This window comes from Narcine bancroftii, chromosome 1 (genome assembly GCF_036971445.1).
Source record: "Narcine bancroftii isolate sNarBan1 chromosome 1, sNarBan1.hap1, whole genome shotgun sequence".
Taxonomy (NCBI): Eukaryota; Metazoa; Chordata; class Chondrichthyes; order Torpediniformes; family Narcinidae; genus Narcine; species Narcine bancroftii.
The window spans coordinates 25,605,941-25,629,895 of record NC_091469.1 but is presented as its reverse complement, the minus strand read 5'-3'; the positions used below and the strand labels follow the sequence as shown (position 1 = coordinate 25,629,895).

Below are 23,955 nucleotides of genomic sequence, written 5' to 3'. Positions count from 1 at the left end.
TTTCAGAGAGGAAGCACCTCCTGCACTGTAGCAGTCCAGCAGTGCTGCACTGGCATAGAATTATGAACTGAAGTCTCTAGAGTTGGACTTGAAATCCAAACTTCCCAGAGATGAGACTATAACCCACAATGGTTTGTTTAGCAAATTCTTGGGAAGCTTGACTTGTAAATACTGCCATTCCAGTGGTCACATTGGCCATATCTATGGGATTCTCTCTCTCCAGTTCAATGTAAAAATCATCAGGCCTCCCTTAGCCTTTCCTTGTAGTTCACCTCCAGCAGTTCCAAAAACTTTCTCGTGAATCAAAATTCTCTGAGGGTGGGGGATCGGGGGGGGGGGGGTGGTCCAAAACTGAGGGGCTTAGTATTAAATTCATTGGCCGAAAGATGAAAGAATGGATGAGTAGTTTTTTTTGGAGGTGGTGGGAGTCAGGAACTCTTTGTCTGAAAAAACAGTAGAGGCATTTATTTGAATGTTGGAAGGTGGGGTTAGACTGCACATATTTCTTACAATGGACATGGAGGTGATGGTCCAAATGGCTTTCTTTGTCATAAATTTTCTGAGATTTATGGCTTTCTTTCTCTGTTGACTGCAGTACAAAAGAAAACTGTCATGTACTGATATTTGTATTATATGTGGCTCACTTTCCAACCCCCTTCATAAAATATCATCTGCACGTTCCTTTTATTCCTTTCTCCAGTTTACCCTTTAACCGAACTTGACAACAAACCATTCCCAGTGGGAGTGAACTCTGAACATTCCCCACTCTCTGTGTGAAGAGGGCTCTTCTGAATTTACTGCAGGGTTTGTTGAGGACTGTGCCAGGTTGCCCGCCCTTTGGTTTAGTTCTTCCTCAAAAGTGGGGTGTCTTCACTCCATCTGTCCCATCAAAACCCTTCACAATTTAAAAGGTGCAGCCCCACTCCACTCCTTTCCAGCCATTAATTTGGGGAAAGTCTGCCTCTGATGGGTGTTGAACCTCAGGTCTGTCACCTATCTAGGAAATTGTTTTGCAGCTCTTTTCAGTTCCTGTGTATCACATTAATTACACATACAGCAAGGTAACAGGCCCTTTTGGCTCACAAGTCTGTGCCACCCTATTACACCCAATTAACCTAAAACCCCCAGTAGGTTTTAAATGGTGGGAGGAAACCACAGCCCCTGTGGAGAACATACAGACAGCATGGGATTCAAACCCCAGTCGCTAGCACTGTGACGGCGTTGCGCTAACTGCTACACTAACCATGCTGCCCTAAATGACATGCAAATTATAATGATGCATAGTACATATTAAAAGCATAGTTTACTAATGATTTTTTGTTCATCGTATTGAAGTGCAGTACAACTCCGATTATCCAAAATGATTGGGACCGGGCCTATTTCAGATAAATGGTTTTTTTTGGAGAACTGGTCAATTTTTAAAAACAGCCCGGTAGCAACAGCAAATCACATGTAACAGTGTCTAAACAACAACAAACAACAAAGTAAGGCTTTTTTAGCATTAAAATAATGCTTAATTTTCACCAAAAAATTGCTGGCCACTGCCAATCATCCACACTTCCCCACCGAGGTCCCACTTATGCCGAGAGCCCGAGGGTCCCGGTTCTGCATGGGAGGTTGAGGTCCCCACTGCTGCTGGGATCCTGAGGTCTGCTGCTGCAATTGCCGGTGGCCTAACATCCCTGGTGACCAAAAAAAATTGCAAATAAATGAGGATTACTGATTTGTTTCAGATATCCTCATTTATCTGAAATTTTAAAAAAAATCTTTGGATAACTGAGGGTTTTGGAGAATCTGATTTTGGATAATTGGAGTTGTACCGTAGATGCAAAGTACCAGACCTCCCATATATGGTGTCATTGTTAAATATGAATTGTCTCTTAAATTCCCAAAAACAGAAGTGTGATTTACTTAGAACAATGTTGAATGCATTTCAAGTCCAAACAAAGCTCTTGATAATCTACTGCCCAGCATCAACATAATTTTTTCCGATTTCCTTCATTTTTCTTTTGCAACCCTCTCCTTTTATGCTGCTTCAAGTTTCTAAACAGGGATTCCCCCTTAATTTTACTTGATGTGGTAACTTCTGAATGCTTCTCGAAAACCCCTTAAATGCTGGGATTTCTTAATTAATTCCTCAGAATTTTGTAGGATTGGTTGAAACGAGATTAATTCTCTTTTCTCCCTTCCTGCCACCCCCCCACCCCCCACCCACACTCCCTTAGATAAATGTGCTTGAACTCCCTTTGCTTCCAGATTCAAGAACAGTTTCTTTCCTGCTGTTCTCATGTAACTTTCACTGGCAAATGATGCCTTGCATGTTTTTTTGTTAACTGTAGTACTTTTCTCCATACCTTGCACTATTTGATTTATTGTAACATTGTTCTCTGCACTGATGTTTTAAAACATCAAACTTCTTACATATTTGTTTGTTATTATCATACTGCCTGCTGTATGAGTTGACTTGCCTGCAAAGCATACCAAACAAAACTTTTACTGTATCTCGGTACACTTGATAATAAAACAATTCAATATATGAACTTTGTACTGATTTCACGTTAACACATCCTGTTATTATGGAGCAGTCATTTATTAATTAATTCTTGGAACTCTTGAGAGTAATCATGTATTTTAAAAATCCTCTATGGCTGATGTCATTGCTTTGGGATGTTTTTTTTTCCCACAAATCATTTAAATATAATGCTGCATTGTAAGAAATGTGGCAACCAATCTACATACAGCAAGCTCCCACAAGCAACAATGTGACATCAATTGCTTAATTTGTTCCTGTGATGTTAGTATTTTGCAAAGACATCAGGAAGAACTTTCCCGCTCTCATAATAGTCTTTGGATTCCTCTTCAGCGCTGGAGATTTAGCCAGGATTTACATTTTCAAGTGTCTGGAATGGGACTTGAACCCATCACACACAAGAACACTCCTCATCAGCCATTACCATTGTGGAATCAATAAATCTTTTGCCAATAATATCCAACATGCTTTTTAAAGAGAGACATCGCGTTTGCTAGCCTTTGGATTCATGCTTGAATCCCCTGTGCAGTGATGGGAAACTAACACTTAATATTTTTAAATATTTTATGTCAAAGTTCTTCCATACATGTAATTGGTAAATCATTATACAATATAATGAGTGTTTAAATTGAGGAGTGTTTCATTGGTTACATGATGATTATATCCCCTCCCTTTCCCAATCCCCATGCCCCCAACCCTTATATAAAGAACACACACACAGAGTTATATATAGTAAAAGAAAGAAAGAAGTAATAGAAAGAAATCGTATGGTACCTTGGATTGCCTGGTGTATGGCATTCCAACACACTGGAACTAAACTGATTATATATAGTCCTTTAATTTTAAGGGAGAAGGTTAACACACAACTCAAGAGGTTGGAAGAAATGGAAAACTTGGTTGATGACCACAAATAAAAAAAACATTTCAAAGGTTTTGGTCCAGTTCAATAACGAGAACCCTTTCTCTTTACAATAACAGGATGACATTTCTGTGCCTTTACGGGAGGAAGATATGGACGGATCTTTAGGAGTGCTTTTTCCATTCTATGATCCAGACACTCACATGCTTTACGTGGCAGGAAAGGTAGGAGCATGGCTCTCATTAGATGGTTATCTTGTGTTGGTGTCACAGATGCAATAGAGAGACATAAATCACAAGAGAAACACAGCAGACGTTGTGATTGTAGTAAAAACACACAAAAATGCTGGAGAAATTCAGCCAGTCTCACAGCATCCATAGGAGATAAAGAAATATTACCAACATTTCAGACCTGACCCCTTCTTCAAGGCATCATCAAAAAGCGGGCAGGTGCCGGAATTAAAGACTGGGGAGAGAATGGTGGAAGAATGGGAGGGGGAAGAGTCCAGACCAGCAGACAAAAGTTGTTAATTGGATATGTTAAGATGAAAGATGAGAACTGATTTTGGCTCTGTGATGGGGCCAAAATATGTCAGTAATATATCCTTACCTCCTATGGACGCTGTGAGACCAGCTGAGTTCCTCCAGCATTTCTGTGTGTTTTTAGACATAGAACATCAGCTGTGACAGTTGCTGTTCATCTAGTGTAACCATTTCCCTTGATAGCTTGAAGAGTTCAGGCAGATGACTTGCATGGTGGCTCTGCTGTTGTATCGAGGTTCAAGGAATAAGGAGAGAGAGTTGCGGGACAAGAGATGGGAGAGTTGATGGTTTCATAATAACTAGCTGTTTTTAATGAAAAACTGGTAACTGTCAGATTGTAGAAGTTGTTACCTCTGCAGATGCTAATATTAACCAATTGATTTTGTATGGTCAAATTTCCAATCCTTTACAGAAGGTTATCAAACAAAAGAGAGAGAGAGACAGAGTCAGGTGAATGAAAATCAAAAAGCTGCTGTAAGTCCAGACCTTGAAGGGTCCTGGAGTTGAAATGTTAACTCTGTTTCTCTTCTCACAGATGCTGCCTGATTTGCTGAGTGTTGTGAGATGACCATGTCAGATGATCAGCCCTGTAGTTTTGTTCTTCCTCAAAGTGGGGCATCCCGTCTTCATCTGCCCCATCAAAATCCCTTCATAATTTTATCAGCTCAGCTCTCACCCCTTCCCTTCCAGCCTTTAACCTGGAGAAAATCTGCCTCTGATGGGGTTTAACCTCTCAGTTCTCTCTGTCTAGTAAATTGTTTTGCAGCTATTTCACTGTCTTGGAGTTGAAATGTTAACTTGCTTTCACTTTCCACAGATGCCTCCTAACCTGCTGAGTATTTCTAGCATCTTCCATTTTTTAACTCCAATCTGGTATTAGATGTGGGTAACGAGGCAAGGCAGGATATTCATGTTGTGTCTAGGTCAGCATTCGCCATAATGGAACACGCTCGAGAGGTTGAATGGCCTCCTATGATCTTTCCCATGGATGCTATATTGCAGGCTTGATTCACTCTGTCCAGGATGAAGTTTCCACAATCCAATCTGACAGCATTCTCCTAAAAATACAGTCTGCATGGCCTGCAAGGACAAACACAGCAGGTGCACGGAACACCACTATCTGCATATCCACCTTCAACTCCCACATTCTGCTGCCTTGAAACTAAATTGTCTGTCGTTCACCATTACCCTCCTCAGCAACACTGTGGAAGCACCTCCAACTGTCCCAAAAGGTGGCATGCTTCCACCACCTCCTGGGCAATCAGGGATGGGGAATAAATGCTGACCTAACTAGTGGCACCCACGAGTTAAAAAAAAAGGTGATTAAATATAAAAAATATATTCCATTATTTACTGGTATTTAATGATGCCCATTGTATTTCCAAGTGAGCCTATTTCCAGTTTACTTATCTCTTTGACCCTTTTGTTTTATTTTGCTGTGCCTTGTGTCCACAAACTTCACACTCTCCATCTCTTGTACATCTGAGGAAATACCGGTAGTAAATAATCTGTTGATAAGACCTCTGGTGTCCCTCAAGGTGAAGAATTAATTAAGCCCTTCATTCCTCAGAACCAGTGTGTGGAACCAGTTCCTGAACTCGGAACACCAAGCTCAAGATCATAAGAACTAGAGGCAGGAATTAGCTATTTGGCCCGTCCAGCCTGTACTGCCATTTAATATGATCATGGCTGATCTGGCCGTGGATTTATCTTCACCTACATGCCTCTTCCCATAGCTCTTAATTCCCCAGTTTTGCAAAGATTTATCTATCTGCATTTCGAATATGTTTATTGAGGCAACCTCTTCTGTTTCTCTGGGCAGGGAATTCCACAGAATCACTACTCACTGGGAAAAACAGTTCCTCGTCATCTCCACCTTAAATCTACTGTCCCTGAATCTTGAGACTGTGTTTCTTAGTTTGAGTCTCCCCTATCAGTTGAAACAATTTTCCAGCCTCTATCTTATCCATCCCTTTGATGATGTGATAAGTTTCTATAAGATCCCCTTATTTTTGTGAATTCCAATGAGTATAACCTGAGATGAGTCGATCTCTCTTCATAGGTTAACCCTCTCATCTCTGGAATCGACCTGGTGAGCTTCCTCTTCTCTTTGTCTCCAAAGTCAGGAGACCTGAACTGTACACAGAATTCCAGGTGCAACCTTATCATTACCCTGTACAGTTGCAGCAAAACCTCCCTGCTCTTAAATTCAACCCCTCAAACAATGAAGGCCAATATCTCATTTGTCCTCCTGATTGCCTGTTGCACCTACAAATCAACATTCCCAGTGCTGCATAATTACATGGTTCTTCTCAATCATTATAGTCTTTTCCAAGTGGTCACTGCCCTGTCTCCTCAAAGCTTGGAGGTTTCATCAAACCATTATAGTACCACAGCATGGAAAGGAATGATGAAACTGTACCTAGAGTTACAATCTGCATGAAACACTTGCCATCATTGTATTTGATGCTCATTGTTATTATTAGAAGTTAATGACCTTGATGGAGGTTGTTCAGTCCAAAGTGAAGAACTGGAGGAACTCAGCAGCTCAAACAGCATCCACAGAAAGAAATGGACCATCTCTGTTTGGGATTGACTGACTACATTGTGCCTTAGACATGAAAGTAATAACACCACTGGTTCAAAGCCAAAATCTTGATCCCTGGCATTTATGGATCCTTCTGAAAATGAGTGACGCTGTTATACCCCACAAAGAAGTGGACAGTAGGCCCCACCTGCATCCACCTATCACCTGCCAACCTGTGCTCCTCCTCTTTTCCTCTCTTCCCCCCCTCCCCCCCAAACCTTATTCAGGATACTGTCCGATTCTTGGTGTTCGCGTCAAAGCATTCTGGCCCAAAACTTCAACTGACTTGGTTTCCACGGATGTTGCCTGCCCTACTGAGCTCCTCCAGTACTTTGGGGAAATACAATGGACTGAACAACCTCCATGTTTCTGTTTTCCAGCATCTGCAGGCTCCTTGTTTACCATTGTATTTGCAATTGTCTGACTGGGATTGAACTCATCACATGGGGATTGAGGCATGAGAGTAGCACCACTGCTTCAAGGCCGAAAACTTGATCCGTGGCATCTCTGGATATTTCTGAAAATGAATGCCAATGTTATACTAGGATTGATTAGTTGTTGCTTTACACTATTTTAAGTTGCCCCAAATTGTACCTTGTTAACTAAGCCCAAGTCTGTACATTCACAGGGTGAAGGTAATATCCGATACTACGAAATAAGCTCTGAGAAACCTTATCTTCACTTCTTGATGGACTTTCGCTCAATGTTACCTCAGAAAGGAATGGGTATGTTTACTTGGTTTAAGATCCACTCACCATGGAGAAAAATTTGCCTTTGCTCATTGTCTGTAAGAGTGATGGCCACTGATATTCCCTTCCATTGGAATAAAGCAGGATAGGGGAAGAAATTCCAGACCTGTGTCCTTGTCAATAGAAGGCACAGTTGTCAATGGTGGAGCAATTAAATTTGCAAATACACTGGGTTCAGGACTGGAAAAAAAGGTGCAAAACCCCCCCCCCCCACCTTTTTTTTGCATCAGTTGTATCTGACCCCTGAAAAATTGAAAAAATATGGATTTAGTAATTCAGAACTGTGCTTTAGATGTGAAGTATGTGTAGGAACATTTTTACATTCAGTTTGGCTTTGTGATAAGGTTCAATCATTTTGGGAAAAAATTAGGGAATTTCTTAAAAAATTTCTGTTAGATCCAAAAAAATTTTTGTTGGGTTATATTGCCCCATTTACTGATTTGGGGTTGGACAAGTTTCAGACAACTTTTCTTCGTCTAGCATTGGCTGTAGCATGTAAATGTATCGTGATTTCATGGAAAGACGAGGTTGAGGTAAATGTAATTCATTGGCATAACGAGTTGAGGTCCTGTATTTATATGGAGAAAATAACATATAACTTGCATGATAATTATGACTTTTTTATTAAGATGTGGTCACCTTATTTGAAATGTATGAGCTTAGTAATATCTTAAATTGTTGTATGTGTTTCTTTTATGATGAATTTTGTATGCCTCCCTTGTGGAGTTTGCTGAGGGTGGGTGGAGGAGGGCGGGTTAGTTGTAGTTTTTCATTTTGATATTATGGACTTTGTATAAGTATTTTTTTCTTGAAAATTTTAAATAAAGTTTTTAAAAAAAAGGATTGAAAAAGGGTGTTAAAAATTTGGAAATCCTTTTCTGAATGGTAATATATATTGGGTCATTCATAACAAAATTGGGATTGATTGATTTTGGTTATCCCAGGGTATTAAGGAAAATGTGGAAATAATGAATATGTAGTTTTAGAACTTCAATCATTCAAAAACTTATCAAAGGTAGAACAGGCTTGGGGGACTGGAGATTCATACATATTGATGCTTGGAAAGATTTTGGATGTGTTGGTGTAAGTCAGTCCACAATCGATGTCTGGAGATGGCTAGCTACAGCTGTTGGTTTCAGTAGCAGATAGGTTGAAGCAGAGATGGAGATGCAGTGGTCTCGCTTGAGGTAAAACACAGGATTCTGTTGACACCATGGTTAGGTGAAAAAATACACAAATGCTGGAGAAACTGGTCAAACAGTGCCTTTATCTCTTCTCTTTGGCTTGGCTTCGCGGACGAAGATTTATGGAGGGGGTAAAAAGTCCACGTCAGCTGCAGGCTCGTTTGTGGCTGACCAGTCCGATGCGGGACAGGCAGACACGATTGCAGCGGTTGCAAGGGAAAATTGGTTGGTTGGGGTTGGGTGTTGGGTTTTTCCTCCTTTGCCTTTTGTCAGTGAGGTGGGCTCTGCGGTCTTCTTCAAAGGAGGCTGCTGCCCGCCAAACTGTGAGGCGCCAAGATGCACGGTTTGAGGCGTTATCAGCCCACTGGCGGTGGTCAATGTGGCAGGCACCAAGAGATTTCTTTAGGCAGTCCTTGTACCTTTTCTTTGGTGCACCTCTGTCACGGTGGCCAGTGGAGAGCTCGCCATATAATACGATCTTGGGAAGGCGATGGTCCTCCATTCTGGAGACGTGACCCATCCAGCGCAGTGCCTTTATATAGCAAAGGTAAAGATACATCACCAACGTTTCGGGCTTGAGCCCTTCATCAAAGTGTGGGGGAACATGAGAGGTGTCTGAACAAAAGGGGGAAGGGGGGGTGGTGAGTGTGGGAGATGATAGGTGGAAAGGGGGAGGAAACACTGCGGCCCCGAAGAATGTAGGCTAGGTGGAGAGAGAAAGGAAGTGGGAACTGGAATAACTAGTTAAAGGGAAGGGGGAGGGGGGGAAAAAAGCAAGTTGATTAGTGGAATGCAGTCAATGTTCATGCCCTGGGGTTGAAGGGTGCCCAGACGAAAAATGAGGTGTTGTTCCTCCAATCTGCAGCTGGTCAGGGTGGGGTAGTGTGAAAGGCCATGGACAGACACGTGAGCCTGAGAGTGTGACTCTGAATTGAAATGGTTGGCTACGGGGAGATCGTTTTTGTTGTGAATGGAGAGGAGGTGCTGGGCGAAGCAATCTCCTAATGTGCAACCGGTCTCTCCGATGTAGAGAAGGCCACAAAGAGTGCACCAGATGCAGTAAATGAGTTCTTTGGAGGTACAAGTGAAGTGTTGCTTCACCTGAAAGGTCTGTTTGGGACCAGGTGTAGTCTCTCTTGATGATGCTGACTGGTCAGAGAATGTAACCTCATTGACTTGATTCTGGTGGGGGGGTGGGGTGGGGGAAGCATACTAGTAAAAGGCACCTGTCCCCTGGATCTTACATTGGTTGTTTATTTTAAGGTATAATGCCAAAGAGAGGTTTGGACGTCACTGCCTGTGAAGTCTTCAGGTTCTACAAGTTAGTGACAATCAAGAGCCTCATCGAGCCTGTCTCCATGATTGTCCCCCGGCGGGTAAGGGAAAAAGTTTTGAATATCCAACACACAGCAGGCCTTTCAGCCTGTCTGCTCTGTGACTACCTTAATGAATGTGATGATGTAAAGGCGGTGGGGGGGAGGCCTATTATACTGACTGCTTGCTATTGGCTATGGCTGTAGAGATGCTCCACCCTCCTGATATAACAGATGGAGATGCTTTCCCACTGGCCAGTTTAGTGGTGGTTATCTTCTTTCTTTCTTTCTCTTCTTTGGCTTGGCTTCGCAGACGAAGATTTATGGAGGGGGTAAATGTCCACGTCAGCTGCAGGCTCGTTTGTGGCTGACAAGTCCGATGCGGGACAGGCAGACACGGTTGCAGGGGAAAATTGGTTGGTTGGGGTTGGGTGTTGGGTTCTATTAATAAAAGCCCAGTATTAGTATAACACTTGTCTGGTCCATGTCTATGGCATATCAATGATCCAACCGTCTTCATCTAAGCCTTTCTTCTCTTTTCTCCCTCCTGTTTAATCTGGTTCTTTGTGTTAGTGTGGTTGCTTTTTGCCAAGCCCAGTTGTGAGTTATTGTGCAGTAGGCTGAATGATCCTTCCAGCCTGAACTACCACTCAATAAAACTCTGGTTCATCGTATAGCCTTGCCTGACTTCCCTGCCCAACTTCCATTGTTCTTAATTCCGTATTAGCCTGAAAATCGATTGATCTTGGCCTTGCATTTGGTTAATGACTGAGCATTTACAGATAACTGCATGAAGAAACTTGTCATTTCCATCTGAAATAGCCTTCTGTCCTGAGACCATGCCTGCTCTTTGAGATTCTGCATCCCAAAGGAATGAACCCTCTTCTACCAGCCTGTCAATCAATCTCAGTGAGCTTGGAACAATCTTCCTCAGTTTGCCCTTGTAGGGTTACCCCCTTCCTACCCCCAAGATCCACAAACCCATTTGTCCTGGCAGGCTGGTTGTTTCTACATGCTCCTGCCCTGCTGAACTGGCATCCGCTCACCTTGATTCTGTTTCTTCCCCCTAGCCCAGTCCCTCTTCACCTAATCCAGGACACTTCACATGACACCATTCTCCCCTACCCTACCACTTCAACAACTTTCAGTTCCCTAAATTCACAGCCTCATCCGTACCATGGGCATCCAATCGCTATACATCCCCATTACCCATGTCTATGGCCTCAAAGCCCTTCATTTATTTCTCGATAATAGAACCAACCAGTCCCCTTCCACCACTATCCTCCTCTGGCTGGTAGAACTTGTCCTCACCCAATTTCTCCTTTGACTCATCCCTCTTTCTCCACGTTAAAGGGGTAGCCCCCAGCTACATCTACCTTTTTGTTGGTTGCATAGGGCAATCCATGCTACAAGCCTACACAGGCAGGGCCTCTCAACTCTTCCTCTGCCACACTGATAACTACTTTGGTGCAATCTCAAGCACCCTTGATGAGGTTGTCAAATTTATCCATTTTACTGCCAATTTCCACCCTGACCTCAAGTTCACTTGGTCCATTTCCAGCAACATTCTCCCTTTCCTCGATCTCTCTGTCTCCATCTTGGGAGAAAGACTTTCGACAGACATTTTCTACAAACCCACTGACTCCCACAGTTAACTCAACTGCATCTGTTCACACCTTATCCCCTGTAAGGATTCCATTCCTTTCTGTCAATTCTTCATCTCCGCCAAATCTGATCCGAGGACGAGGTCTTCCATGCCAGATATTTAGAGATGTTCTCCTTCAAATAATGTGGTTTTCCCCTACCATCATCAACTCGGCCTTCGCCCTCATATCCCCACTACCTACACATCTACTCTGCCCCCCTACACTCCCACATGCAACAAGGACAGGATTTTCCTTATCCTTACCTGCTACCCCACCAGCCTCTGCATCCAACATATCCTTCTATGCCATTTCTGCCACCTACTATGAGATCTCACCACCAGGCGCCTATTCCCCTCTCCACCTTCTACAGGGACTACTCCCTCTGTGACTCCCTTGTCCATCCTTCCTACCCACTAATCACCCCCTTGGCACCTATCCATGTGACCGCAGAAGATGCTCCACCTGCACCCACACTTCCTCCCTCACCACCAATTAGTTCCTTCCAAGTGAAACAACACTGGATCTGGTGCTCCCATTGCCAGGTGAAGTGACAAAGGTTCCAATCTCCAGACCACACCTAAAGCACATTTCTGAGCTTTCTGGGTTTGATTTATGTAATTTTTGTGGTGTGAGGTACAACTGGTACAATAAATAGTATTGCACCAACCTGTGTATGGCATTATTAACTGTCACATTGAATACTTCAACCATCACCCACTTCCATTTACAGATATCACATTTATGAGATGGTGTTAACACACAAACTCATGCCCCTCTCCATAGCTTGCCTTAACTATTTTTTATCATTCTCCTGTCGAGTTTTGTTGAACCTAAGAACTTTAAGTCCCGCACATTCAATGCATTTCAGGAGACAAACTCTTGACAGACATCTTCTACAAACCCAATTCCCACAGCTACCTTGACAACAGAAGCCCAGTAACCTGAATACAACTGAGATTGTCTGATCTCGGACGTTAATAAACAGGCTCAGGCCTGGTCAGTGCTTGGAGGGGAGACTGCCTAGGAAGGTTTCTGTGAGGGGTGCTGGACTAAGTGGCAATTCTCTATCTGCCTTATGGTAGACAAAAGAATTTCATGTATGTTACATTCTAAATGTAGTATTCTGTGACAATAATGGAACCTTTAAACCTTTTTACACCTCTAACTCAGGAAACGCAGTTAGAGTGGAACCCAATATGGAATTTGGTGTTCATCCTTCTTACAGTCATCCAAGCTGTGACACATGTTTTATCAGAGCTCCTTTGACGTTTGAAAGGATGTAGATATACATGGGCACGCAGATTTGACTAGCTCCCCTCCCCTTCAAAATATGGGTACTGTCATAATCCATCCCAGCAAGGAAATGAGTGGGATTAAGGAAGTAGGACATGATGTAGACAATGTGCTTTTTTGTTTTGTTTTTATTTATTTTTTATTCCTTATCTTTTGTTATTTAGTCAACCTGATTGTTTTTCTTATGGTTTTTCCTAGGTTTCTGTAGGGGTCGTTGACCCCACCAGTATTTGTATCTGTATAATTTATATGTCAGTATTCTCAGTTGTATTGGGGAGGTGTGTGGTGGGGGGGGCGGGGGGGATAACTACAGACTCTGTATGTTATATGAGTGTTGAAAGGGATTGTATTTAAAAAAAAATTGAGTTTATGAAAATCAAGAATAAAATATTTTTAAAAAGTATACAATTGTGGAAATTTTAGATAGAAATGTAAATATGAACCATTTCATTCTAGCAAGAGGCGCACAAGGCAATATCAAAGAATTGCCATATTATGAACATTTTCCGGAAGTTGATCTAGTGGAGACTGTGCAATAAACAGCCAAAGTTTCTTTTGTATCGAGTCAAAAACTGGAAACTGATGCTACAGGTTCCTTTAAGAATATCAAACTGATTCACGAAATATGTGCCTGAGCTAACTGCTAAATAATTTGTGTGCAATGATCACTATTTGTTTTGAGAGATAAGTATTATGTGCATAAATGTGCAGTGTCTTTGAAGAGAGTAGTTGGGTGCATTCAAGCAACTCTCTACATCATGTTTCTCTGTCCTGCTGGGATTTGATAAAAGGTGCAAGCTTGCTGAGAGAAAGTGCAGTTTACAAATTGTTGAGTAGGCAAAAGAAGATGATGTAGCTCTGTGCTGATAGGATCACTCTGTCAACGTATTTTACAGTCAGATTCGTACCAGGATGATATCTACCCATTGACTGCGGGGGCACAGCCTGCAATGACTGCTCAGGAGTGGCTGAACGGATTTGATAAAGGTCAGTCATGTACTTGTGCTTGTGTAAAGGCTCTAAGATCTTCATTCCTTGGAAGGATATTAGTTGTTGTTTCAGGAGGAACATTTCCTTCAGTGTGCAACTCATCTTCTGACATCCCAAAATGTTTCTATCATCTATCCAGTATATCAGGAGTGTGATGGGACACTCTGCATTTAGCTGGATGAGTGCAGTTTTCAGGAAACTTAAGGCAAAGCAAATTCTAGTTGTGATTGGCTCTGTTTCCATCACATTAAATGTTAATTGCCCACATCACTGATGAACTGTGTGTGCCAACTCTATAGAGTGCTGCAGTTACTGAAGTGGGCAATTTGACAGCTCCTCCCAACTCATGACTTTCACCATTAAATAAGCCAAGGGCCTCAGATCCACAAGGCTAGTAACAGCTGTGTGTTCCCTTCCAAGGTACACACCATCCTGAATAGAAATATGTCATGGATCCTTCTTTGTGTCTGAGTCTAGTCCCAGAACTTCTGATCCAATCTGGATTAGGCTAATGTTGCATAAAGGATCTAGTAATCTGGTTGAGGAGAATCAGTAGGTATATTTCAACTTAACTCATTGGGATTGGGTAAAGGTTTCGTTTTACAGTAACCCTACAGTTAGTCTCCATTGAAGGCTTTGGAATAAAATCATTCCAAGTGCCTAGGAAAATAAGATCACTCCTTTTCTGTACCATACCATGAGAAATTGTGGCAGAATTGGCCATTTATTGGAAAAGTAATTATTTTATTCAATAAAACAACTTGCTGAAATGATTTTGTTTGCCAAGTGAATGGGTTCTAAATGTTGTGTATTATACCATGTAACTTTTTTGCAGATCTAATCATTGTTCTAGCAATGGCTAAGAAAGCAAATACAGTTAAATAACCAAGAACAAATTATCTGTTTTATTAACTGATATTTTATAGGATTTCAATGTTCTGTGTGGTGGTAAGCCCAGTCATGAGTAGAGGAAGTGTTGATGCATTGCAGCTGTGGTTGCTTGAGGTTATGTTGATCTGATTTTTTTTCATGTGATATACATGTTAATCCAGGTGTGATGTTTGATTCATGTGATGATACTTCCTCGAATAGGTCCAGAGTTAGCCCAACCTAATGCTGTGGTGCATAGGAAGTACCGTGTTGATGTACAAAATGAAATAGGTCCTCTCTTCCAACAGAACATTAACTCCTTCACCAAGGCTGTGACTTAGGCAGATGTGCTGATTGACTGATGGGTTTGTAAACTTGACCTGTAATGGTTCAGATTCAACTTTTATTTAACAAACAATTGGATTGAATAGACATCAGGATGCATCACCTGAGGGGTCTTTCACAATGCAAAGGGTACACAAAGCTCATTTAAAAGGTTTGCATCTGGCAGATGTAGTTTGCAAATTTGAGAAGAAGAACCACTTGCAATTCACAAGTGACTTTTCAAATCTTATGATATTGCAAAGGCTATAAAACCACTGTATCACTTCTGATGTACAGTCACTGTCATAAACATCTGTGAATAGCAAGATCCACTTCATAATAACAAGATTGTCAATTAGTCTCAGTAATGTTGACTGGGAGATAAATATTACCCAGGTTAAGGTTTGCCACCTCTGGGCATACCCTCTAGGAAGTGACATCACACAACATATTACATTAGACACAGCACATCTGGAATAAATCTGTACATCCCATGAGGAAACTGTATCATGACTAACTCCAAAGCCAATAGTTGAATGGCTTGGACTAACTGGAGAGGGATTCCCCACATCTATTTGAGTTGGACATCAGCCATTTCCCTTCTCCACGTCAGATTGAGGATAGTGCAGACCGCACACCAGCTCGAGAGAGAGAGGGGGATTAGTGCAGACCCCACAATAGACTGGGAGAGGGAAATAGAGCAGACCCACATCAGACTGGGAGAGAGGGGGATTAGTGCAGATCCAACTATATTGTCAGACAGGAAGCTGCAAGCCCCATTGAATTTGCCTTCCAGGTGGTTGCAGACACCAGGCCTACATCTCCCAGGTTGCTTCACTCTTCAACTGAATGTGCTTTTCTCCCTCTCTTACTATCACAGATATTTGGCACCCAGGTTGCTCTCAGCAGTGTCCAGAAAGTTTTATTTCATGCTACAAATCACCCCTTTCCAGACAACATTGCTCAGCACTTTGTAATTTGGTAAAATACTTTGCTCTTCCTGATAAATGGTAATACATTTATTGTCATATGCATTTTACATATGAATTGAAATTCTTACTTTCTGCAGTTGAACAGATACTTTGTACAACTAAAAGAAATGACTACAATAGTATATTTAATGGAAATAAAAAGAACAATAAATACAAAAAAAATAGAAAGTAAACAGTTATTCCACTGCAAAAAAAAGCTGACTTAGCAATTGTGCACATAGTCCTTTTGTGGAGCGGTATCTAATTAGTGTATCAAGAGCCTGTTGGAACTTGTCCAGGGTGATGAGGCACCTTTATGATGTTGAGACAGCATTTCACAATGATATATTCAATAGATGGGAGGTTGGAACCTGTGATGGATCTGGTTACGTTTGTTGCATTATGGGCCCTCTGCTTTCCTGGGCATTTGAATTCCAAAACCAGCTGTGGGTCATGAAATATTTGAAGACAGCATTCGTCAGAGGCTAAGGTTTAACTCCTTACCACAAAGATAATATCTCCAACAGCATGGGTCTCCCTCAGTGCTGCACTGGAGCTTTGGCCTGGAATTTTATACTGAAGTAGGTGGAGTGAGAATTAAACCCCAAAGCTAACAACACATGAAAATCTGCTCCATCGAAAGCATTTGGTTCCTTACTTTACAATGACATCTCCTTTGTTGAAATCGCATGTTTTTGGTTTTGTGGTTCCAGATCCCATCCTCATATCCTTAAAGCCTGGTTCTAACAATCAGCAGTACTTAATCAAGGACAGCGAGTTTTGTAAGCTGCCTGATTTCATCAGGAAAGAACAAGTAAGAGTGAATGCAATCCAGCAAAAACCAGAACAAAGGAACATAGAGAAAGTACAAGACCAGAAGAAGAATTTTATATCAAATGGGTATGATCTGTCAGAGTGTCCACCCCCAAAAACAGAGAATGAGGTAAGTTAGGAAATGGGGATTTTGTTTCTGAACAACACCAAACTGTCGATCCCTACACAATCATCTTAATTGCATTCATGTTCCACTGTCTATTGAACCGCCATGTGTAAACCATTCCTGTCTCTGACAGTTTGAAATGTTCCCCTCCCCCCGAACACAAACCACCTCCAGAGGTATGAGTGTCTAGCTAATAAGGAAGTGGTAAAACAAATTTTGTTTTCATATATTGTCATAGAAAAGGAGGACATTTGGCCCATTACTCCTGAGATGACTCAACTTTCATTCCCCTGCTTTTTTCCACATTGCAAATTTTCATTTGTCATTTATCTAATTCCCTTTGAAAGTTTCCAAGGCACCTACTTCCATCCCCTTTTCATGCTGCTAGTAACTTGATGGGGGTTTATTTTAAAATTAAATGGGCAAGTTTAAATTCTGACTGGGGCAAAAATCTTGGAGGTTATGTTTTAGAAACACAGGCTAATCCTTTTGATATTGTATCAGTCAGGGCATGGTGTCCCATCCACCACCACATACAATTCATTCACCTATTGCTGCCATGCCTATTGACTCTGATGAGTGGCTCACTTCCTGAACCCCTCAAGGTTCTTTTGACCATCTACAGAGTTCTAGTCAGGAATGTGATCAAATGTGATGCTGTCCACCCATCCTCAAGAAAGTCTACACCATCCACCCAACCTTTTTGTTTTAAACCAATCACATTTAATCTGTATCCTCTGGTTCAGACTGCTGCCACTCAAAAGACTTTGGCTATATTTCATGTTTCAAAATCTCTAAATTTTGATCTTGCTATTAAATCTCCCCATAATCTTTACCTGCTTCCAATTAGCCAATTTTCTCCAGTGTTTCCACATCCTTGGAACTACCCCCTCCAGTCTTCCTTCCAAGGCCTTGACATTCTTCCTGAGGTGTGTGTAATGGCCAAAATTCACAAATCCTGGTCCTAATATTGACCCTGGCTACCGCAACTAACACGTCCGTTTATAGATTGTGGAAGTTGATGACATTTGACCCATCTTACTGATGCTATCTGACTGTTCACTCACCAGTTTGAGGTCCACAGTCATGCATCAAGTAATTACCGGAGTACATTTTCACTGTTTGAAAAGTTTTTTATTCTCTCAATGCCCCCTAGTTACTGAACTCTGTACTAAGAGAAGGAGGTACCTCACTGACAAAATATCCCTTCAGCTTTCTTCATCCAAAAGAAACCAATCCCAGTCTAGATAATGTCTCTGTCTCAAATCCTCTTCAATCTCCTCTGTGCCTTTTGAGTGCCCTCACCAAACGCCCTTAGTATGGAGCCAGAACTAAATGGAGTACTCATATTGTGACCTGATTATTTCTAGCATGGGTCTCTGCTCTTCGATTTGGAACTAATATAAGCAAATATCCCATTTGCCTTCTTGACCATTTTATCTGCCTGTCTTGCTGCCTTCAAGGAACTTTCGATGTCCACTCCCAGGTGTCTTGGTTCGTCTACACCAGTGGTTTTCAAACTGCCCCCCTAAACTCACAATCTACTTTAAGTTTTCCCTATGCCACAGGTGCTCTGTAATTAGTAAAGGGATTGCTTAAGGTGGCATGTGGGTGGAAAGAAAAAGTTTGAAACCTACTGTTTTAATTGTTCCTAATCGACTCGTTATTTAAACGTTTTCATAACTCGAAAGGAAATGGGCCAATGACAATTTTTTCAAGCAAAATATTTCATTAACAATTAAGTCAAGAATGGTGATTCTCAACCTTCCCTTCTCACTCACATTTTACCTTAAGCAATTCCTTACTAATCACAGAGCACTTGTGGCCTAGGGATTACTTAAAGTGGTATGTGAGTTCAGGGGGGCAGTTTGAAAACCACTGGTGTGCACTTTTCAGTACCCTTGATTTATTTACCTTCCTCATTTAATATGTAAAACAGCTGTTCACCACTGCTTTCTGTCCTACAACTAATTTCATTTAAACCACAGCCTCTTAAACACAACATTCAGTTTTGTTCATAATTGTGATGCCCAGGTAGTTTTAACTGATTTAGGCTCTTCTGGAGGTAGCATTGTAAATATTTAATTTTAAAAAAAATTAATTCGTTCCTTTCTTTCCTTCAGCTTCTTCAGATGTTCTACCGGCAGCAGGAGGAGATCCGCAAACTCCGAGAGTTGCTGGCACAAAAGGAGGTCCGGGTGAAGCAGCTGGAACTGGAGATAAAAAATGTTCGTTTCAGTTCCATTGGTTACTGAAGAAGCAACAAAGCAGGGGCTGGTTGAGGGGTGAAGAAACTATGGCAACACTACTTGCCCATTAAATGAGGCTCCCCAAGGAGCTGCAGTCTACTTGAATATAACTATATTTTTTATTGAGGGGAAAAAGATGTTTAATTTGTAAAACTTTACTTAATGTACAGGGTGTACATTTTTTTGTTTCTTATTTATCTCTTTTATATGATAGTGTAAATTGATTTTTTTAACCCTGGTTTACTATATATCCTATAGTTCCGAGCTTTACAATCATACTGCATCGCATTTACTTCAATGGCCACTAGCTTTTATTATGTGAACGAAATTTAAATTTATTTTTAATGCCTGTCATCCATTGGCTAATTCATACACATCAACCAGGGCTCCTGTAACAGTGGCAAGGAATAAGATAACCAACCATAATACCCAAAAGTTTGAATTAGGTGAAACAAGTTATTTTTAAGATATCGATTGGCCTTTTCATCTATTATTTGTTTTACCATATTGGTCCTTTTATAAATCAAAAGTTATGTACACCTGGTTGATAAACCAATCAGCTTTCAGCCTGAATTATTGTGCACATCTGATTGTCATCAGGTGATGGTAATAATAATAATGGTTGCAATTTCTGTTTTCTTCAACCTGCTTGTGTCACAAGAGTTCTGAAGCATCAGTTTTCCAGGACTGTCCTTTTGCACTGAGTAAGCCTCACCTAGTTAACTGTGGCATGTGCCCATTTGAAAGGGATAATGTCAGTTCAAGTAAAGCGTTGACAATAATGGGCATTGTACAAATGTTACCTCAGCCTTCCTTTTGTGTTTAAGGCTAGTTTTTTTGAATTAAGAAAAAAATACAAACTAGCCCTTTTTTTAATACAAGGGAAAACAGATGAAAACTGGTCCTCTTAAAAAACTTATTTTGATGGGAGGGGGGGTGAAAGGAGATCAACATTAGTTTGATTTACAATGAGCGCTGGTGGGAAGTGATACCAACTGTTCTTGCTATGTATAATAGCTGACAAAACTAATTTTATTCAATCCAAAAAAATGATAAATGTGAATGGTCATACTGACATGTATGATCAATAGATTTTTCTTTTGATTACATTCCAAATGAATACATCTTGATGTAAACCACATTCCACCAAAGTGAATTGGAGAATATCATATAGCATTGGACCAGTGTTTTTGCTGCATTTTCAACTTCCTGGCCAAACTGCTCTTTTCAGTGAAAGCAAACTTCTGATGCTTGAGATTAAAGCAAAATCTGATGGACATTTAAGGATTGAAGCCAAGCCAGACATAGAAATTGGTTATTAAAAAAGTGACCAAAAACGACAACAGATTTCCCCGTCCAGTTGTCTTTCTTTTCAATTAATTTTCCTTCTTTTGAGAAAACTATGCCTGAATGCATTTGAGATGTCCCTATTTTCTTTTGATTTTGTAGAACTGTAGAGTAGATTTATATAATTTGATTGAGATATTTTACTGTGAACTTCTTTTCATACTAACCAGCGTGAATCCTGCACTAAATATGGTTGATCTTGTTGATTTTCTGGGATATTATTCCATGTTGCCTCTTAGTTTCCCACCAATTTTATTTTGCTGTAAATTTCTGAGGTTTTCAGGTATCAGTAAATGTGCATATGGAAAAAAAAACATGTACAATTTCAGTTTGCTTATTTTAGTTAGCAGGTTGATTTATTGACCTAAATGGAACAAGCGATGTTTTTTAATCCCCATCACATATCTTAATAATCATAGAACTTGCTGATCTTTTTTATATGTTGGTGTAAATGGATTATAAGCAGCACATGGCAGTTGTTTTGTTTAAAATTTTTGGTGGCTAATATGTGATATGCATTACTGTAACGCCTTTTGTGACTTCAGAACATCCCAAAGTGCTTTATAGCCAATCAAATACTGTTTGAAGTGTAGCCCCTTGTAATTTAGGAGTACCAAGTTGCCCACAGTGAACTCCTGCAAACAGCCATAAAACCAGTGGGAAATGTTCCTACATAGCATTAGTTGATTCAAAGCTACTTCATGTTAAACTGCCTTAATATTATGATTGATTGATGCAACTGTGATAAAAGAGCTTTATTTGCAATGTTTTGTGTTCAAAGTCAATTGAGAAAGAATGGTGCAGGACTTTAAAATGCTAACATAGTTGTCTCTTTATTTGCTCAATTCTGAGAGTAAATCATCTCAAGGTTATAAAGGGATACCAACTTCATGATAATGACTTGGACAATATTTCTTTAGGTTTAATCCTTGTATGTCAAAACATGCAGAACTGGTGTAAACCACAAGACAATTTACCTTTATGGGTTATGTCCTATGCCTTTGGGGTGGAAATGACAGGCTGCCACAAAATATAACCATATTAACCACTTACAGCACAGAACAGGCCAGTTCAGCCCTACTAGTCCATGCCGTAACAAATCCCCACCTTCCTAGTCCCACTGACCAGCGCCTGGTCCATACCCCTCCAGTCCTCTCCTATCCATGTAACTATCTAGTCTTTCCTTAAATGTAACCAATGATCCCGCCTCGACTACGTCTGTCGGAAGCTCATTCCACATCCCCACCACCTTTTGTGTAAAGAATTTTCCCCTCATGTTCCCCTTATAATTTTCCCCCTTCAATCTTAAACCATGCCCTCTAGTTTGAATCTCCCCCACTCTTAATTGAAAAAGCCTATCCACGTTTACTCTGTCTATCCCTTTTAAAATGTTAAACACCTCTATCAAGTCCCCTCTCAACCTTCTACGCTCCAGAGAAAAAAGCCCCAGTCTGCACAACCTTTCCCTGTAACTCAAACCTTAAAATCCTGTCAACATTCTCGTGAACCTTCTCTGCACTCTCTCTATTTTGTTTATATCTTTCCTATAATTTGGTGACCAAAACTGTACACAGTACTCCAAATTTGGCCTCACCAATGCCTTGTACAATTTCATCATAACCTCCCTACTCTTGAATTCAATACTCCGATTTATGAAGGCCAACATTCCAAATGCCGCCTTCACCACACCATCTACCTGAGTATCAGCCCTGAGGGTACTATTTACCACAACTCCTAAATCCCTTTGTTGCTCTGCACATCTCAATAGCCTACCATTTAATGCATATGACCTATTTAGATTTGCCTTTCCAAAATGTAACACCTCACACTTATCTGTATTAAATTCCATCAGCCATTTCTCAGCCCACACCTCCAGCCTTCCTAAATCACCTTTTAATCTACAGTAATCTTCCTCACTGTCCACAACACCACCAATCTTTGTATCATCCTCAAACTTGCTTATCCAATTCTTCACCCCTACTTCCAGATCGTTAATATATATAACAAACAATAGTGGACCGAGGACCGATCCCTGAGGAACTCCACTAGTCACTGGCCTCCAATTGGACAAACAATTTTCTACCACTACTCTCTGACACCTCCCATCCAACCATGGCTGAATCCATTTCACTACCTCCTCATTTATACCTAATGCCTCTACCTTTTTCCCTAACCTCCTGTGGGGAACTTTGTCAAAAGCTTTACTAAAGTCTAAATAGACAACAACCACAGCTTTCCCTTCATCAACCTTTTTTGTAACCCCCTCGAAAAACTCAATCAGGTTTGTCAAGCATGATCTACCCCTGACAAAACCATGCTGATTACTCCCGAGCAATCCCTGTACCTCCAAATAATTGTAAATATCATCCCTCAGAACACTTTCCATCAACTTGCCCACCACAGACGTCAGACTCACGGGCCTATAATTCCCAGGTTCAGTAAGGATTTTGTACAGAAAATGCAGTACAGGAGCAGGTGTTTGGCCATATTAGTCTGTGCAGGTGTTTTGGCTCTGCATGGGTCTCCGCCTATTATTTCCCCCAATGTAGCCTTCCATTCCCCTTTATTGCTTATTGAACCGTCCTTGAAGGAATCCATGCTAGTTGACTCTATTTTACAAACATTTCTTGAGATTGGCAGCACTTCTTTAACAGCCTGCCATTGATTTACAAAAAAACTGTTGTCCTTACAGTTGTTGGACCTGAATTTTGACTCAATACTCCCTCCAATGGTAAACTTTTATATATGCATAACATACTGATGTCATCATGTGTGACTTTCTCCACCTTCTTGCCCTTCCAACCAAACTCTCACTACCATTGGCCATGCTGACAACTAGAAACAATGACCAATGGATATATACTTCAAAGGACAAAGGAATCAAAATCTTTTGGATATCCTCTCACGGGGGGTTTCTACTTATTGAAAAGTACTTGATTTAAAAGGAGGCTTTGTATGTAACATCTGGAACGGACACATTCTGTATTGAATTGTAATCCATTTAGGATTTAATAAAACAACAAATGTCCCGTTTAAATCTTGCAGTGTAGTACCATTTAAATTCATTGACTTTTGCATTATTTGGATATTTAATGAAGTTCTATTAGGTTTCTCTATCCTTGCATTTATAACAAATCTACCAGTATCATAAAATGTAACTGACAAATCACTGGAACATTTTTTTTCTAAAATGAAATCAAGATCATGTGAGACATGATTGTTTTCATTAATAATTGACTGGAATTGAACCTTGTGATCAGCATTTGCTATCTCACAAGAGTAGGAAAGGTTTGGAGATTGATTCAAGGCCTTCTGAATAATGAAAAATGATGGATGAAAGTGGAGGTAAGTAATCAGATGCTGTGGAACTGTGTGGACATGAAAGCACAACAAAAGCAAGTCAGACAGAAACTTTCGATAAATTAAAACGTAAGGTGTTGAAACAGTACTGAAGTCAGACAGTAGTTGTGGAAAGAGAAACAGAGTTAATGTTTCATCTTGATTCTTTTGTCCAAACTGGGTAAAGGAAAATTGCAGAGTTGAGGAAAGGGAAGAGGGAGT

The 23,955-nt window shown here is 40.8% G+C and overlaps 1 protein-coding gene across 11 annotated transcripts in view; it reads left to right on the top strand.

The window, feature by feature from the left end:
• Window positions 1-21,285, top strand: part of coro2aa (coronin 2Aa) — a 165,357-nt gene extending 144,072 nt beyond the window's left edge. For all 11 annotated transcript variants that reach the window (XM_069922813.1, XM_069922789.1, XM_069922794.1 and 8 more), the window contains 6 exons: window positions 3,509-3,613; window positions 7,147-7,243; window positions 9,715-9,827; window positions 13,600-13,690; window positions 16,572-16,801; window positions 18,922-21,285. In XM_069922813.1, the coding sequence (XP_069778914.1) occupies window positions 3,509-3,613; window positions 7,147-7,243; window positions 9,715-9,827; window positions 13,600-13,690; window positions 16,572-16,801; window positions 18,922-19,053 (768 nt within the window). In that variant the 3' untranslated portion in view covers window positions 19,054-21,285. The remainder of the gene's footprint in view (window positions 1-3,508; window positions 3,614-7,146; window positions 7,244-9,714; window positions 9,828-13,599; window positions 13,691-16,571; window positions 16,802-18,921) is intronic.
• The last annotated feature ends 2,670 nt before the right edge of the window (window positions 21,286-23,955 follow it).